Raw genomic sequence first — 19,847 nt, 5'->3', positions numbered from 1 at the left:
CAAAGCTTTTTTCCCAGCTTGTTAAAAGCAGAAAGTAGAATACGGGTTGCCAAAGTAGTCCTCAGGTTACGAAATACTAGCTGTCAATTTCTTGTCATTTTTATGTTCACTTTTATCTATAGAGGGGCGGAAGGAGAACATGGAAATACAACATATTAGCTGCTGAGTGTTTTAGTTCATTCACTGATTTTCAAAAATAACTAATTTTATGATGACTACAGAGGAAACCCTCACTTCTGTATTATAGGAATTAGGTCTTCAGGAAAGGGAGGCTGGGGCACTCTGGAACTGGCCCACACCCCTTCTGTGGAATGGACTCCTAACCCACCTCTCCCTCCAGCTTTGTCTTACACCATTGTGATGGCGCACCCCTCCTCTTTGCAACACCCTTGCACACACGCACGTGCATGCGCACACACACACATATACGCATGTGAGGTCTTCAAGGGCAGAGACTTTCTTAAGAACCAGGCTGTGTATCTGAATCATGAATGTTATTACTGTGTGTGCCACATGTTAAATGCTCATTAAATATTTTAAAATTAAGCGAAGCACATCTTTCCTTCCTTGCCTAATGCCAGCAAGTGACTGCAGGTGGGCAGCAAGGCCCTGGGAAGTCTCTTTCATCTCCAGGGACCTCCTCACCCCAGCTCCATGGCAGGGTGCCACAGGGCTCGCCCAGGTCACACCTCTTTTTGGCTACCTGTCCCATTATCCTTCTTGCTGGCTGGTATGTCACTTGGTTAATCAAGCAGTGACAGAGGAAAGAGTATAAAACTGGGCCACAGGGCCCTACTTCCAGAAGTTTTCTTACCCAGAAAAGGATGAAATGGAAGGGTACACCAGACAGGCTCCAGGTGCAGACATTCCTTGTTTTTTTTTTTTTTTTTTTTTTTTTTGGTTTTTTTTCTCCGGTACCGGGAACCGAACTCACGACCTTGCGTTTGCCAGGCAGGCGCTTTGCCGCTGAGCTAAATCCCCAACCCCTGACATTCCTTGTTTAACCACCTACCTGTTTAATGCTTGTTAGGATTTATGACAGAGGTGTGCTGTTCGAATTTATAAACTGCCATTCGGACTTCAGACCCATCTTTTGTTTTTTGTACAGTTCTGTACATCTTGTTTATAGAGCCTGAGTGTCTTTTTTGTACAGAATACTTGGTTTATATGGTGCTGTCAATCTTGCTGATTGTACTGTGCAGTACAGTACTGTACTTTTATGCTCCATTATACATTACAGTACTGCCTGTAAGAGTTATGCAAATAAAAGCAAAGTCATCCAGTTGGAGTTCCCTTTGAGCATTTCATTGTTTTGAATATTGTAATGTACATCCTAGATACCATTTCTCATTTAATGACCAACTCATTTAAAGACCTGGTTGCAGGACTAAAACTTGGTTGTTAAATCAGGAATGTATGTATTCTCTGAGTTCTGGAAGTTTTGTGATCTTCCAGTTGTCCTCTGTTCCATGTGAAATTTGGGATGTAGCTGTTCTCTGTTTAATAATTCAAGTGGTTGAGGTAAATATAAACAACACAGGGGTAGGAGCTGATAATACTTTTTAAGAAAATTGGAATATGGATAAATAGCTTGCCTTGGGGTGGACACGGTCCAGTACAAGCTGTTTTCCTCATTTCTGTAGGAGATGATTCAAGACTCCTAGAAAATATCCAAATAAGATAGTAAAAATGCAAAATGAATCCTTAGCACCTTTGACACTGTAACCCATATAACCTGACAAAACTTCTCCCTTCCCAATTAATTAGCACTGCAGTAGTTACCATGGAATCTTTTACCTTTCCTTTAGAAACACACAAACTGATGCATGGGTCCTATGCCCCAAATCCTTTATGTATGGATAGATTATCCTTATTGTTACATCAAGATTCACGGACATGCACATTTGAAATTATGGTAAAGCTATTATAAAAACTGCCAAATTGCAGGGTAAACAAGCTCTGCCAGATTGCCTTTTGAGCAGTAGTGGGCTCTCCAGTCACCCCCAGTTGGTTATCAGTTTCCTTAGTGGTTTCCAAACTCATGCAAAAACATGTACAACACTTATTTGGCAGAACTATAATTTAGCTATTCAAGTTTTTCTTTCTCTGCTTCCTTGATTACTTAGAGCTGCACATTCTCACTGCGCTTTAATTGAAGAGCCTTGATCCAATGGATATTGACTTTCCTGGATGTATTCTCTATTTCTCTTGAGTTTTCTCCTATGCGTATTAAGACTGTTGGAAGATAAACTGGGGCACATTAAATATTTAAAAATTGTTTGAATAAACAGTGATTTCTGAATTGAGGAGCCAAGAACACAATTTATCCTCTATTATTTCCATTCTTTCGCTTATTTTGAAATTAATATGCTACTTTTTCCTTTCTGTATTCCTTAAAATGTATGTGGAGGTAATGTAACACCTGAAGTGTTTAGTGCTAAAAAATTTCCCTGTATTTCTTTTGGTAAATCACACACATGTTGTGTTTTTATTTTCATTAAATTAAAAATTCTGATTGCCTTTTTAAATTTCTTCTTTGATCTGTGGACAATGCAATTTTATTTTTAAATTTCCAAATATTAGAGGATTTTTTAGTACCTTTCTGTTGATTTCAAATTCAATTCTATTTTAACCAGGGAACACACTTTGTATGTCTGGAATTCTTTTTAACTTTATTGAAATTTGTTTTGTAGTCAAGAATATGATCTGTTTTTGTGACTGTTGTATGATCTTGAAAATAAGAGATAAATTCTGCATTTTTCAGAGGGATATTCCATAAGCACGACTTCTGTGAAGTAGGTAGGTAGTTGATAGTGTTGCTGAGTTTTCTACATACATATTGATTTCTTGCCTATTGCTTCTGCCCATTAAAGAGGATAGGGTTTGAAATCACTAAATAATTGAAGATTTTTAATTTCTCTTCAAGTTCTATTAGCTTTTCCTTTATGTATTTGAGGCCCTCTTATTAGGTGCATAAATGTTTACTATTGGTTCTTTTGATTAATTTATCCTTTTGTCATTATGGAATGACTGTTACATCTTTCTTTTTTGTTTTATGGGGAAAAAAGTAAAGCAAAATATCTTTAAATTTTAACAATTTTTGCAGATAGTTTTTGCCCCCCTTCTCCTTCAGAGGCCCCAAGAACATGACAGTAGGCTTCTTGAGTTGTCACTGATATTCAGTTCAATTTTGTAGTGTTTTTTCCACTGTTTTCAGAGTTCACTAATCTTTTCTTCTGTTGAATCTAATGTACTCTTGATTCTCTCAAATTAATTTCTCATTTCTAGAATTTGGATGTGTATCTAAGTTATATTTCCTTTATCTCTCTTTTAGTATTCTTATCTTCTTGAACATATACAATATTGCTATATTTGTTTTAATGCCTGTGTCTACTAATTCAATCCTGTGTTTGATTTCTGAGTTGATTTATTATTCTAATCATTATTGGTCATGTCTTCTTGTTCCTTGCCATGTCTGGTAATTTTTACTGGATTCTAGAGAGCATGAATTTTACTTTCTTACATTCTAGACATTAACAGTACTTTTACAATTTTTTTTTAAATTTTGTTGTTAAATATAGCTATTCATGAACAGTTTGGGTTTTTCTGAGGGTGCCCTTTTACAATTTATTTTAGGAATGACCAAAGCAACCTTGAGCCTAGGAGTAATTTTTTTCCATTTTAGTTTTTTAGACCAGACCCTTTCAAGTATTCTTCCTGATGCCCTGTGTATTACCAGATTTTTTTTTCCACTGTGTATATTGGGAGTTCTAACTTTTCCTCACCTTGTGTGAGAGATTTTTTTCACCTATTCCTTTCAGATAGTTATTTCCCAGGCTTAGGTAGTTTCGTTACATGTATGCTGAGCTAAAGAATCTGAGGATCTCAATGGCTCTCTCTCTCTCTCTCTCAACTTTTGTCTCTAGATTGTGTAGCTGTGTTGATTTTTCTAAAACTATTCCTTTGTCTCCTCATCTTCCACTGGTAGACTCTTCCAGCACACTCTTTTTCTGTACCGTGACATGGACGTTTATTCAGTGTATTGCTGGTTCTCAGAAGAATACTCTAGGCACTTGATATATGTTATGTAAGCCGGTAAAACTATATATCTCTTAAGGAAGGGACCCTTAGTGTAAAGAGGAAAGTTCTAAGATGGAACCTTGCAGAATATGAAGTGAAGTAATAGTTACAAGGATCTCCAGAGAAAAGCTCTTAAGCAACTGGTAGTGTAGATTTTTAAAATTCGATTCAAGGGTATCTGTTATCTTGGAGCTTGATGGATCACCAGATGTGATTACTCTGACTTACTAGGTGAACTGTTTTGAACTCAAAAGAGGATCATATCTGGAATCATCAGAAGATCCCATGGGCCCTGGAATGCCGCATATCTACAGCACATGGCCAACTGTACAACCTTCATTCCTACACTAATGGATCATCATGGGGATTTGTTAGCTAAAACTAATAATGATAAGAAAATAAACATAGGTGAGATTATGCAGGAATTGAAATTTCTAAAAATCATAAAGGGAAATACTTGAATCTGTAAAACAGATATAAAAATGTTTTGATTTACAGTCTTGAATTAAAAACTCATACCATTCCCAACTGGTTGGATCACCTTGGACTGATCAAGAATCAGATATCTTTAAGGTGTAGTATGCATGTGTTCACAGAGAATAATTGTACCAGGACTTCTGGCTTTGTAGATTATGAGCTGTACTTATGAAACAGGTCATATGTTTAAGACTGTGATATGGTTTTGTTTTTTTAATTGTCATTTTGTTTAAGATAACTTGTAAAAATTGAAAAAGAATATGGATAATTTTAGTTTTTAGTCTTTTTTGACACACTACATTTTACCTTTAGGTACATGGCTACAAGCTTCTAAGAGCTTACTAAATGGTATAAAAGCCCAAATTAAAATGTATAATACTTCTAATTTTCAAGTTTAATATTCTTTCCTTAGTCAGAGATCATATGTCTGTATGTCTCATTTGAAGTAAAATGTGTTTGGTAAAGAAATGATATTGCAGACTTTTTAAAGGCTAGAATAACTTGATTTTTTTCTTCAGGAAGAAAAAGCAATTTTTCTTTTCAGCTTCTTTGTAAGCACTGTTAAAAGTAAAGATTGATGCTAGATAGTGTCAGTAAAAATTTTATTTTCTTTTGGTGTGTTGATGTCACCAATGAAATTTGAGTTTTAGTCATGTTTATTGTTTCTCCTTGAAGTCTTACTTTCTTTGACAAGTCAATAAGATCAGAAACATGTGATTCAAATTGACTTCTGGAATGATCTTTTTTTGTTTTGTTTTGTTTTGTTTTGTTTTGTTTTTCTCCGGTACCGGGAACCGAACTCACGACCTTGCGCTTGCCGGGCAGGCGCTTTTGCCACTGAGCTAAATCCCCAGCCCCTGGAATGATCTTTTAAGGACTTGAAAATGAATATGTCTGTTGGTAACCTGGATTTTAGTATTGTTTATTAGCCTCTTATGGTATCATTTGAATTGAACCTTTCACTTTAGGTAAGTTGGAAATTAAATGAGACCAAGGAAATTAATGATATGACTTCATGTTGGTATAATACATTGTTCCATAAATAGATTTTAAAAATGAAACCAGAGTCTGAATTTCTCATCTTTAACAAATTACAATGAAAATACTAACTTAGCTGTTTTTAATAAAGTGTAATAATGCAGAATTAAATTAGTAGACGTTAATGGAAAATTTTAAAGGTTACAGCATCAAAGTACTTACAATAGCACAGAATTATCTAGTGTTCTCTTTTACTGTTTTACCGTAACATTCAGAACAAAGGAAAACAAATCAATGTTGTTAAAACTTAAGCACTTAAAATGAACTTCACCAGCATCATTCATAGAGTGCGTGCTGGGTACCTGACATCACATATTTAAACAGCCACCTTCAGGATTCTTTTTGAGATAATGCAAAGTTATATTGTCTGGAATTAGAGTCTCTTCTGGACTTGAGTAATGTGAATATCATTACATTTCATTAGACCCCCCAAAAAAGCTTTTATTTTTGTTTCTGTTCATAGTTTCTAGGGAAAATAGATAAAATGAAAAAAAAAATGTTTAATAATGTTTTCTGTTAGAGGATGAGGAAGATGAGTAGTTTTTTGCTTTAGATTTCTAAAGGAAGCAATGATAGGTCCATGTAATGAAATACTATGTAACAACTCAAAATATGTTGTTGTTTTTTTTTTTTTGGTACCAGAAATCGAACTCAGGACTTTGTTCTTGCCAGGCAGGTGCTTGTGCTGCTGAGCTATATCCCCGGCCCTCAAGATATGCCTTAAAATAACATTTAATTACATTAAAACATAATCAAGAGCCAGAAGCAGAGCATAAAACCATATATACAGCATAGTATAATCTTAGCATATTGTTCAAAGGCAGAGGCAATATGGCAAAAAGTTAGTATACGAGTTAATAGTAATCAGGTCTCAGTAAGATTATGAGTATTTTTTCTTTTTTATATTGTGTATTTTTAAAGAGTTAGAATTTTCTGATTATTCAAATAATAAATATTAAAAATTTAAAAACTAGGGGGAAACTCTCAAAATAAAATATGTACATATTTAAAATTATTTTGAAACCTTCACAAAGAAAATAAATTAGAAGATTTATATCTAAATTATTGCATTTATTTTCATCCCTTTAATGCTTAAAATGAATTACTGAAAGCAAGTAAGTACTAAGGATGAATATGTACTAAGCAGGATTTGTTATATGATACAGTACTCCCTCTTCTTCACAGTTGCACTACCTGCAGTTTCAATTATCTGTAGGCAATGTGATCAGAAAGTATTAAATGGAAAATTCCAGTTTTAAGTTACATGCCCTTTTAAGTACTGTGATGAAATATCACACATCTTGCTCCATCTCTCCCAGGAATATGAATAATCCCTTTGTCCCGTGGGTCCACACTGTATATACTACCTGCCCATTGGTCACTGAGCAGTCCTCTCAGTTATCACATCACCTGTCAAGGTGATATTGCACCACTTTGTGTTCTAGTAACCTTTATTTTACTTAAAAATGTCTTCAAACTGCAAGAGTAGTGATGCTGGCAATTTTTTTTTTAGTTTGTTATTTTCCTTTAAATTTTTTATATCATCATTAGATATTGTTGTGAACTCTTGTGCCTGATTTATAAATTAATCTTCATGGTAGGTATGTACTACAGTATAGAAGGAAACAGTATATATAGGGGTCTTTACTGTCCATGATTTCCAGCATCCACTGGTAGTCTTGGGATTTATCCTTCTTGGATGGAGGGAAAGTAAGGAGGGCCTAGAACCGCAGCGTGGCCTCAAATATAAACACCTCGTGGGAGCTTGCTGCAGTGTTCAGCAACTGACTCAGAAACAACTGAATCAGAAACTCTGCGAAAGGATCCCAGCACTGCAGATTTTAACAAGCCCTCCAGGTGATTTGGATGCACGCTGCAGTGTGAGAGATGCTCCTTCAGGATCCTGAGTGTTAAAATGTGGCTAGAGCAATTTCTCAAAAATTTTATCCTAGAAATTACCCATCTAATATTTCCCTCTCTTTCTGTTTCATTTCTTTTGATTCTGTTTCTCACTCTTTCTGCTTCTCTCTTACGCATAATGACAGATGGTTTTGTTCTTTTTCATTGGTGTTTATCCATATATTCACCTTGTTCCCCCAAAATACTTGACACAGCATACAGGGTGCACAAAATACAATATACTGGCAGTAACAGACATAAAGTCCATTTACTAGTTTATTTATTTATTTATTTATTTATTTATTTATTTATTTATTTATTTGTCTTTTTGAGACAGGGTCTCGATATGCAGTTCAGGCTGGCCTTAAACTCACAACGATTCTCCTGCCTCAGCCTCCTCAGTGCTGGGATTACAGGCAGCCCACTTACTGTTTTAAATGTTTTATGTTCAGTATCTCATTTGTAACCCAAGGAAGCAGTTGTTATTGTTATCCCCATTTTATAGACAGGGAAGCAGAAGCACAAAGGTAATTAACTTGCCCCATGGGCAAGGAATCAGTAAGTGGCAGAATCCAAGCACTTTGATCACAGAAGTTTGAGCCCTCATCCATTTCACTGTGTTGCTTCTTAAAAAGACAACTAGTGAGGAATAAGGGGTGCATGAAAAATAAAAGAGCGAGACAAATGCACGATCTCTTCTGAGCTATTAGGTAGTTAGTAAACATGGCACTGTGAATTTGCCTCTGCCCCCAAGATATACCTTCACAATAATACAGAAACAAATCAATCTTCAAGAAGGTTACAGGTGAGCCTTGAGAGAATCATTTTGTGTGACTGCATTGTCAGACCAAAACCATTGTAATTTTCATTTCCTTTAGTTTTAATTGATAAAACTGTTATTATTTCTGGAGCACCTTCTATTTGTTAGGTGTTATGCTGGTTACTGAGGGATAGAAAAAGCAAAACGTAATCCATGCCTTAGAGATAATCGAAGTCTTGTGTGAAAGAGCAATGACGTGACTTCCTTTGGCCTTCACCTTCTTCACCTTTGAGGGTGGAGTAAGAGAAACCCGGTTTTAATAAATCTGTGTGTGTGTGTGTGTGTGTGTATACACTTATCATATCACGAGGGTGGTGTCTCTGGCCCCTGGATCAAAGATCACACTTTTTCCTCTGTCAATATCCCCTATCTCATTTATCCAATAAAGAATGACTTATATGAATCCCAGCACTCAGGAGGCTGAGGCAGGAGGATTGTTGCAAGTTGGAGGCCAGCCTGGGCTACAAAGTGAGCTCAAGTTCAGCCTGAACTGCAGAGCAAAAATCTGTCTCAAAAAGACCAAAAAAAAAAAGAATGACTTAGTCCATGTGGGCAGCTACATCAAGATACTATAAAGTACATGGCCTATCTACAAGAGAGATTTGTTTCTCACAGGCTGGAGGCTGAAAAGTTCAAGATCATGGCACCGGAGTTCCTGCAGACGGAAGTTGGCAACAGAGTCGGTGCATTCCCGCCTCCCCAGGAACTACTAAAGTTCCTGTGGAACCAAAATTTTGTAAACTCAGGTAGTCTACCTGCTGACCATCTGGCTACAGTTCAAACAGGTATAGCCCCAAAAGTTGTAACTAATAACCTTCCAAACTAGCTTTTAAATTAAGTTCTTAAATTGTAGCAATAAACAAAACACAATACATTTAAACAATACTGCAGTTTATAAAACAACACATTTAAGAAAAACTCTTATGCTTTGAGAGTTATATAAAATGTTTTGACTGTTATAAATGTTTATCATGTAATTATTTGCATAACTAGTAATACTTATCAGTAGCTATCAGATCAGAATTTTTAAAAAACATAAAAATACATAGTCCCATTATTTACCTTATTTACAAACCAGAATTTTATAAGAACATAACGGATGGAGAGGAGAAAACCTATGGTGGTTGTGAAGGCCCTGATGCTATGTATGTGAAATTGATATCTTCGGATGGTCATGAATTTATTGTAAAAAGAGAACTAACATCAGGAACAATGAAAGCCATGTTGAGTGGCCCCGGTCAGTTTGCTAAAAAATGAAACCAATGAGGTCAATTTCAGAGAGATCCCTTCACACGTACTTTCGAAAGTCTGCATGTATTTCACCTACAAGGTTCACTACACTAACAGCTCCACTGAGATTCCCAAATTTTCCATCGCACCCGAGATAGCACTGGAACTGCCGATGGCTGCAAATTTCCTAGACTGTTAAATAAAATAAATTATAATAAACTGTTAATTTTTCAGTATTTAGTACTTGTAGTTCAGTTAGTAATTTTTTCATATATAACATGTTGCCTGTGTGCAGTTGAACTGTACAGTTAATTGCAAAGCAGATTGTCTTCTGTTTTGTGCATAGCAGAGTTGATATTTGTTTGCCACATCAGCAAATTACGGACGTTTTCATAAACAGAAATAAACAGATACGCCAATTCGTAGGTGGTTTGGCCTTATCTTTTGGATGTAACTTTTAAAATTAGAACAATGATGATATTGCAGATGCTGAAATATAGGCACAAATGAACATGTTCTACAGGTAAATAACGGGACTACATATTTTTATGATTTTTGTGTTTTTTTAAAAAAATTCTGATCTTATAGCTACTGAGAAGTATTACTAGTTGTGCAAATAATTACATGATAAACATTTATAACCGTCAAAACATTTTATATAACTCTCAAAGAATAAGAGTTTTTCTTAAATGTGTTGTTTTATAAACTGCAGTATTGTTTAAATATATTGTGTTTTGTTTATTGCTACAATTTAAGAACTTAATTTAAAGCTAGTTTGGAAGGTTACTAGTTACAACTTTGGAGGCTGTACCTGTTTGAACTGTAGCCAGACGGTCAGCAAGTAAAGAACATGACTCAAGAGTTCTGTGTGTGGTGCATTCGGGGCATCCAAAGTGCTGCACTCTCATGTTACATTCTCATACAGCTCCCTCTGTAATTGTCATTCTTCCCTCATGGTCACTTTTCAGTATACGTCTGCTTGTTTCCGTGTATATTTACACACTATGAGCTTTATTGAAATCTTAAAAGCAGGCAATTCTAGTCTTCCTCCACCCACCTGAAATGTTGTAAAATAGAAAAATGTGGAGAGATACAACGAAAATTTTATAATATACTTACATATAGTACATAGGTTATCTCCTAATAATTAAAATAAGTTCCAGTAAGTATAGTACCATCAGCAGTGGGTGTTCTGAAATCAAACTCACATGTAAGTCATGCGGGCATGGTGGCACACCCCTGTAATCCCAGCATGCAAGAGGCTGAGGAGGATTGTGGTCAGTTCAAGGCCAGCCAGAACTACATAGCAAGACCCTGTCCAAAAAAAAAAAATTAAAAACTATGACAGAGCATCTTTTTTTAGACATGGGAACAGAGGCACTGGAGTTGAGTTTAGCATTGTCTCTGTTTTAGAGCTATCATAGGATCTGTAAATGTAATGTTCAGCTTATTTCTTATTAAAACAAGCTTAAGCTGGCTGTGATACCACACACACCTGTGACCTCAGCTATTTGGGAGAATCACAAGGTTGCAGCCAGTCTGAACAACTTTTGAAGACTCTCAAAAAAGAAAACACACAAAGAAGGCTGGAAACGAAGCTCTGTGGTAGAGCACACCTGGGTTCTATCCCCAGTACTACCAGAAAACTCAACAACAAAAACTACCTTAATATAGACCAACTTTTTCTGGAAATAAGAATAAAAAGTAATTTCCTCTTAGAAAACATAGTACTTTCCAGCTAATTAAAAGCAGTTGCAGGGCTGAGGATTTAGCTCAGCCACACAGCGCCTGCCTGGCAAGCGCAAGGTGTGAGTTCGATTCCTGGTACCAGAAAAAAAACAAAAGCAGCTGCATATTTTTAGTAAGTTCTTTTTTTTTTTTTTTCAGGTATTGGGGATTGAACTCGCGACCTTGCCAGGCAAGCGCTGTGTCGCTGAGCTAAATCCACAGCCCCTTTAGTAAGTTCTTAAGACATTAATATATACTTCAGTATAGAAGATTATCAAGTATAATAATTTTATTATGGGGCTGGGAATGTTCTGTGGTAGGCATAAGAAATAGTTTGCTACTTGATAGCAAAAATATCAACTATAAACATAAATGATGATTTCCAAAGAGAACAGCTAGAAATAAAGTTTAACTTTGACTAATTAAAAAAAAAAAAAAGATTATGGCACTGGCAGGTTAGGTGTCTGTTGAGGGTTCCCCTCCTGGTTCACAGATGGCACCTTCAGCTGCATCTTCACTTGGTGGAAGGGAAATGGGAGCTCTCCAAGGCCTCTTGTAGACAAGACCACCAATCCTATTGATGAGGACTCTGCCTCATCACCTAATCACCTTCTAAAAGACACTACCTCCTAATTCCATCATGTAAGGGGTTCAGATTTTAATATCAGCTAGCAGAAAGAAAGCAGAGAAAACTCTTTTTCCCAGCTGTCACAGCTCCTATCAGTTATCGTGGCCTTGTCTTTTGTCACCTTCAGCCGTGGGCCCCAGGAGACAAGGGTGTCTCTAATTACAGCACTTGGGCCTATAGGTAAGGACATGAGTGTCGCTTAACTACCTGGGCCTTGGCTTGATTTTCTAAATGAAAATCAAGAGTATGAAGGTTGTTCATGCTTCTGCTCAATGTTTTGAAATAAACTATGTCAGTTACATAACCCTGATGCTAGCATTTGTATTTCATTTTTAATTTGAAACAATAGATCTCATAGCTGTCTCTTTCTGGACTGCCTTTGATCAAAAAGAGGAAGAGCAAAGTGGTTCAGAAGTCTGAATATCACACTTGAATTATTGAACAAGGTCTAACAGTCCAGTGGGTTTTGAAGTCTGTGCTGAGGAAGATGTATAAAGGTCCTCAGTAATCTCACCTGCAGCACTGCCCTTCTCTAGAAGTGGTAGAAGTAGTGATGCTCTGAAGGTGCTCCATAGGATTTGGAGAAGCTGCCTAATCTCCAGTTTGCTGAGTGACAGTGCCCAACTTACATTCATTCCTCTTCTTTCTCTTCCAGTCCCAGCAGAAGTGCATCGTGATCTTTGCCCTTGTCTGCTGCTTTGCTATCCTTGTCGCATTGATCTTCTCGGCTGTGGACATCATGGGAGAGGATGAAGATGGACTCTCAGAAAAAAATTGCCAAAATAAATGTCGGTAAGAGGTAACAAACAAAAATTATCTTTTAGGGGGTGGGTAAGGAAGGCAAAGAGAGCCATGGATATTGAAGAGAAATACATCATAAAGACAAGTGACCATCCAGCTTCTCCTTGGCTTACAGGGGCTGTTGCTTTTAGATCAAGGCAGTAAACCTGAGCAATGATTTATTTCATTTTACCGTTGGCCCACATGATTCATAGAAGGGTGAAATTGTCACCATTCTGCATTTCTGGACACCTCTGTGTATAAAGTTATGGTTTGTTCCCCAATGGACCAGGCAAACACAAGTGCCCAGTGGACAGAGAACGCTGTGCTAGTTGTTATGTCAAACAGACATTAGCACAGACATCCCAGGAAATTTTCCAATTTCAAATTAAAGATTAAGTAAATCTATGAGGAGACAGAAGCTTTCCTTAATCAGCCCCAGTTTACCACACAGTTTCTTTTTAATCTAGGAATTACAGCAACTTTATCATTATGTGTAGACATGGACCACATAATGATATTGTGAGCACAGGTGGACCTCATTTATGACAGTGGTCCAATAAGATTACATTCCCTAGTGACGTCACAGCCATATACGTCCTATGATATTCACACAGTGATTAATTCACTAAGCATGCACTTATCAGAACATGTGCCTATCTGTAAATGATGCACAACTGTACTCCATTTTAGTTACACTGTATAGCATTTCCCTGGGTCATTCCTGACTAGCAGAGACATCATGCTTGGTTTCGAACCCAAGAACCTCTTCATGCAACGCTTCCCTGAGCTGCTACCATTATTTGATTTTGGAGGACGATGTAGAAAAGTGCTAAAAGGAGGTAGATAGATTAAGTGGTCTAGTTTTTCATATGCATTGCTGCAAAGCTAAAATGAGGCCACAAAATTATAACAGTAATTATGAATTAGAAGAGCTTGTGATGAATTTAAGTTGTAGTTTTTCCCTGTGGAAAGCACTGGTCCAAGTGTTCATCTTCTCTAGCTTAAAATCAACTGCAACCTGGTATGTGTATATGAGTTTTTATTCTAGCTGCATTTCTTTGGGGTTGAATGTTCTGGAATAGGGAATGACCTAAAACACAACTGACTTTTCCTTTCACTCATGACTCACTATAATCTAGTTACCAGAAAGAGTGCTACATACAGAGCAAAGCATAAAAGAAATAAATTAGCACACATTTTGGATTTCATTCCTTTGTGTTAGAAAGGTGTTTCATAAGCACATTTGCTTCTCAAACTGAATCTTGGAGAAAAGTTACACTGGAATTATTGTAAGGAAAACAATAGAACAACAGCATTGCTGTCACCTTCTGCCAATGCTATTTGTTACAACACCAAGCGTAAACTCTCTGTGGATAGGAAGCCAGTGACTCATATTTATTGAGTGGAAACTCTGCCTTTCTCTTCTGCCTCACCTTATAATGAACACTGCTAGGTACTTTAAATACAAGTCCCATCACCTAGAGAGCAGTTTTGTAGAGGCCAAACCATGACAATGTCTTAAGATAAAACACTATGACTTTTCAGTCCCCATTAGCAGATATTGCTAAGTTTCAACAAGAAGGAGAAAGCCTTCTTTAAATGCTATTTCTTTTCACATAAGAGAAGCTATTATTTACTCAGATTTTTACTTTTTATTCAAGTAAGTGGAATTTGGGTCTCATTATTTATTTTATCTTAACCAAGAACTGAATTCTGATGCCTCAACACTGCTTGTTCCTCCATCTAGAGAATAATTCTGATTCTAACCATTTTCCTGCTTCCTTTCCCATGAATAGCTGGAATTACTATCTGGTTTCTAGATGCCACTTGCAGATGCAGCCATTTTTTTCCAGAACATTCCACCCCTCTCTGGATCTTTCTCTATTCTGCAACTTCTTCCCTGAGCCCCATGTTTCTGTTCTACATTCTCAGCCATTTTACCAAGGGCTGTTTGTCTGTCTTTTCTGGAACTGGCATCTGGCTTCTTCCTAACTCTTTCCCCAGGAGCTTTCTGCCTTCCCCCATTTTTCCAATGTGCAGGAAGAAGAGGTAGATAGAGTACCTGATAGGCCTCATATCACAATCTATTTTCTGTACCATAATTCTATTATCATTTTTATTTGATGAATGTTCTTATAACATCTATCCCCCTCCTTCTTATTATCCTTGGCAACATCATCTCCTAGCTTCCAGGATTCTCCCTCAATTTTTTTCTTACTTTACTAACAGACCTCCTAATCATTAGCCCCATCCATTGCCAACATCTTTAGTAACTTGAAAATGTCCTACTGAGCTCCCTAGCCTTACCGTATTTTCATCACTCCAGATCAATAAATTTAATGTCCATGTCACTTTTGCACCTACCTGGCAGCACACAGCTCTCTCCTAAATTTGCCTATTGTAGTGAACCACCATGGGCTTTGAAATCAGGAAGATCTGAATTCAGTTCTGCATTCCTCGCACATTCTTTGTAAACTTGAGAAAGACATTAGTTAAATTACTTCATTCATCACCTACAAGCAGGGCACCAACAGACTGAACAAGGAGTCACAATACTATTAAGGAGACTGTCAGAGCAGTGTACCAAGGTCAAAACTACAATGAGGATGTCAGAGGGGGCCTAGGAGATTGACTTGAGGTGGTGAAAAAAATAAATCTGTCCTTGGATTCTGCTCTACCTTAGATGGGTTATGAAGGCTATTTTAGTTTCATTTCCCTTAAAAGTGATGAATTAAAAAATCTATCTCACAAGATTTATGAGGACTCGGCAAGTTATATAAATCCACAGCCAAGCATCAGGAAACACAACAGATAATGGGTCCAGAAATCCCTCTTCTGCATTCACAGTTAACTTTGCACTTCCTCACTTGTCCTGAATCTACTCTTTATCCTGATTTGGGTCATTGGTTTTGTGGAAGTAGATGAAGACCAGCCACGTGGGACACGGTGTTTATTCAGAGCTGGGCGTAGCAAGGGAGTCAGACACCATCAGTTGGCTTTTGCAGAGACTCAAAGTAAGGCAGAAGAGTGGCAGAGCTGCACAGTGGGAAGGTGGGAAAGCTCCAGGAATGATCTGATTGGGTTTGTTTAAAAGGAAAAGTTGAAAGTGGCAAGCTAGACGTGCCTTCTATGGTCAGGGAAGCATAGCTGGCTTTCTCTAGTTGGTCCTCAGTCAAAAGAGGGGATAAAAATTAGGGAAGCCAGGAGTTATTTATCAAGTCCTGATCATTTGGGGTCAATTGTAATAGCAGTTCTTATGTAGCTCCCTGGGTTGTTACTGGAGATAGCCATCTGATTTCCTTCAAGTCTGACTTAGAGCAGGCTGTCTTCCTGGGCTGGTGACTGGAGCTAAGGAGTTGGTTTCCTGGGCAGGTTGCTCCAGGGTATGGGTCATAAGTCTGTCTTTTACGTATAATCTCACCATTGTCCATTTGTACATTCATTCTCCGATTCCCAAACCTCATCCTGTGCTATCAATCTCTTCTGCTTTCATTTTCTTTATCCATTTGTGAGAGCGTGACTGCCATGCCTCACTGGCTCCCACAGCACCATGTCTGATGTGAGCTCTTGGATCCCTTGTGTCAAGCATTATGCCACCTGCTAATCTGGTTCCACCCATCCTCATGCTCAAAACCATTGGCTATTGCCTTGTACTTCCATCAGCCCACAGAGGAGAGTAAGATCCACCGTGCTTCCTTCTAGGTTCTGTAGGCATGGGTGCCCCTGCTGAAAGAGATGAGGCTCTCACAGATGTGCACCCTCAGAGTGCACTGCTGGTCTACAGATGCCCTCTAGCTTTCCTGTCTCAACTTCACCCTTCTGTACAAAATTCTAGGCTTCCCCTCATGTCTTCATCCCTCCCCTGGCTCCAGCCTCCCAGCATCCTTCCCCAACTGTACCTTGAAAAGGCGCCCACTAGACCAGAAGCCTTCCCAAACTGTACCTCAAGATGGCGCCCACTAGAACAGAATCCTTCCTCAAGTGTCCCTCAAGATGGCACCCTCTAGACCACATGATGTTCAGCTCCTAATGATTCAACTTCACTTTGGTTTCCTCGTTGAGCTTTTCTCCTCCAGGTGTCATTATCATAAAAAGGGCTGCATATTCAGCTCAACCTTTGCCGAGATCTTATTACTTGGTAGTTTAACTCCCTCTGTTTTTGCAACTCTCCTCACTCCTGGAAGTTGAAAGAATCCCTGACTTTCTAGAGTTTGTCAGAGTCTTCTCACTGTTTTGACAGCCTCCTCCCAAACTCTCCCTAGCCTGTGCACTCTTTTCTAAATGTATTACTTTAATTCATCTTATTTTATCTCTACTAACTAACCTTTCTATCATCTGATAGATTTGTGCTCTGAATCATACCACCCACTCAATATTTCCCCCTTACATGTCTTGCTAAATAATGTTATCTCCCTATAAAAAGTTACAGGTTTTTTTCTGTCTGACTTCTTCCTTCCTTGTATTATTTTGCTGCTATATTAATGTACTAAAAGTAGATAATGATACACTCATTTATCATAATTTTCCACCCAAACCTGTAAAATGCCAGCTACTCCAAAATTAACTTCCAAATGCTATTCTTTTTTTTTTTTTTTTTTTTTTTTTTTTTTGAGATGGACCTTGCTTGGTCAAGCTGGCTTCAAATTCCTGGGCTTAAATGACTCAGCCCTTCCTGTGCCTCAGCCTCCCAAGTAGCTGAAATGACCAGCACACATCACTGTGCCAGGCGTCTAAGTATCTTTTAACAAACCTCAACTGCTAGGCCCAGAAGCAAGACTTTTGACCTCACCAGGTGACTCTGACCTATTTCTTTAACTCTGTGCCGGATTTCTGTGCACTGCCCCCATTCTCAGTGTGGCGATTTGGCCCCTGTACTTCCAACTGCTTTGTCACTTGACTGCATGAGAATGTAAAAGACCACTGTTCTAATTCCTACTACGAAAGTGCCCATCAGTGGGCTCAGGGCATCACTGGATAACTAAGGAGCGCTTAGACTGCTAATGCAGGGTGCTCACATCCCATGAGTTGGCCACCTCACGGTTCACTAGTGCCTCTAACTCTTACTGCATTCCATCTTTGCAAGAGATGACTTCCAGCTCTGAGTTTGCCCATGCTTCCTATGCCCAGGGACCAGCAGAGGCATTGGAACTGCCTTCCAGTGCTGCTTCTGCACAGATCCCCTGCCATCACATGGGACCCCGGCCCTTCAATGAGAGCCTCCGTTATATATGTGTAGCTGTGTGTGTGCCTTGCACCCCTGGAGCTGCCTTACATCAGTCGTATCAGGTTCCCACCCCGCACTTACTAAAGATACTCTTAGACATTGGCTAGAACAGGACTTTCACCCACACCTTTCAGATAAGTGTGCAAGAACCAGCCTGCATCCTGCTGCCCCTCTACCTCAGGCTAATTCCCTTGCAATATTTTCCCAAAATACTAGTCAACACGCTGACTAGAAATGAAATCATCAACAGGTTAACATTACCTTATCACAGTGATGGTGGGCCTGTATCCCCTGTTTTACCCAGGTCATTATGGCAACCCCTGTTCCTGGACTTCATCTTCTCAAATCAACCTCATCCTGGGTGACTACTGGTCTAGTTTGGCTCGCTCTTGCCCACAAATCTACATATCTATGTCACCTAGGGCCCTTGGCCAGATGTGCAAAGGGACTGGATCAACTCAGGCAATGTATAGTTTCTGTAAGGCTATTTTAATGCAGGTGTCTGTCATAAAGTGTCATCTAATAAATATTCAGGAAATGGTGACTGTTATTCTTTTGTATTAGGTGACATGTGTTCATTGCTAGTGCTTGTATTTTCCTTCTTAAGTTTCACCTTACTTGGCTGTAAAATAAAGAAGAATTCGGAATCACTTTCCATCTTTTTCCTTTTCTTTTTTTTTTTTTTAAGGAGGGAAAGGTTTATTTAACTTACAGTCTGTGGAGGTTTCAGTCCGTATTCTGTTGGCTCCAAAACAAAGTGGGTCATGGCAGAAGGCAACAATTGATGGTGGTGGAAAACAGCAAAAGCAACAAGAGCAAAAAGGGAGGAGCGGTGGCAGTCCCATCTTTTTCTTTCTTTGTGTTTGTTTGGGTTTTTGTTGTTGTTGTGTTTTTGTTTGTTTGTTTGTTTGCTTTTTTGGTACCAGGAATCAAACTCACGACCTCACACTTGCCAGGCAGGCCCTGTGCCACTGAGCTATATCCCAGACCCCCATTTTTCTTAAGCTATAAATTTTATTATTTCTCTACATTACCTTTGATACGCCATGCTTTATGTTGACAAATCCAACTATGTTTTTAAATTAGAATGCTATTCCAAACTTAGAAGATTCTGTTTGGTTTGGGGCTCCTTCCTTAATATTTAAGCAATTTTCTAAGGAGAAAGAGAAGCTTAAATTTATAGTCATCCTCACCCATAGAAAAACACCCAAGAATTCAGAAGCCTAGCTCACCTGATTCAAATAGATTTCTAATGCACTAGCTAAATAGTAATGTGAGAGGGAGACTACAAAGGCAAACACTGGCTTTAGTGACTTCTGTGTTATGACCTTTCCCAGTGCTTCATTTGAGCCCACAATGAACCTTTTTGATTAACTTTTCCTGTTATCAATGCCAGTGTCTGTTTCTTCCAGAACTGTTTAAGCTGTGAAGAGAGAAGTATGCATTCCCATGTTTAGCCTTCCATAATAAACACTAAGTGAGTCATTTGACCCTTTTATTTTGGGTCTTCTCTTGTCTTTCCCCAGTTCCAAACTATTTGCACTTTTCTACAGCCCTGAGCTTACTTCTCCTGGGTTTTTGTTCAGAGGAGACTTTAGTTGAGAACATGGTGTCCACTTGATATAACTCACCTCCTTCTGCTTTCTTTCCAACTCGGAATACCTGAATGTCTTCGCTAATCCTTCCCTCCTCTCGTGTGTCTCAGAGGAAAAACATGTGCACGCACACAGATGCTATTAGGAATTCAAAGCAGAGCCTTCCTATTAGCTCCAAACTTGCAATCCTCCTGCCTCAGCTGCCCAGAGTGCTGGGATTGCAGGCATGTGCCACCACTCCAGGCTTCACTGTGCTATTTTTTGGCATTTCTGTGCTCTCTTTCCCTTTTGAGACTCTAAGTTGGTAAGAACATTGGCATTCTCACTCTCCCAGGGGACTCAGCT

At 38.4% G+C, this 19,847-nt stretch overlaps 1 protein-coding gene and 1 pseudogene across 1 annotated transcript in view; both read left to right on the top strand.

Moving 5' to 3' along the window:
- The first annotated feature begins 9,418 nt into the window (after positions 1–9,418).
- LOC102026940 lies at positions 9,419–9,743 on the top strand (annotated as a pseudogene).
- A 2,821-nt stretch (positions 9,744–12,564) lies between these two features.
- The window catches only part of Pld5 (phospholipase D family, member 5), a 184,316-nt gene continuing 177,033 nt past the window's right edge, over positions 12,565–19,847 (top strand). The window contains exon 1 of the mRNA XM_013520242.1: positions 12,565–12,699. Within this exon, the coding sequence (XP_013375696.1) occupies positions 12,650–12,699 (50 nt within the window). The 5' untranslated portion in view covers positions 12,565–12,649. The remainder of the gene's footprint in view (positions 12,700–19,847) is intronic.

Source organism: Chinchilla lanigera, unplaced genomic scaffold, assembly GCF_000276665.1.
Source record: "Chinchilla lanigera isolate Chin_1 unplaced genomic scaffold, ChiLan1.0 scaffold00005, whole genome shotgun sequence".
Classification (NCBI taxonomy): Eukaryota; Metazoa; Chordata; class Mammalia; order Rodentia; family Chinchillidae; genus Chinchilla; species Chinchilla lanigera.
Note: the sequence above shows the minus strand (reverse complement) of the source record. Positions and strands in the feature narration are given on the sequence as shown.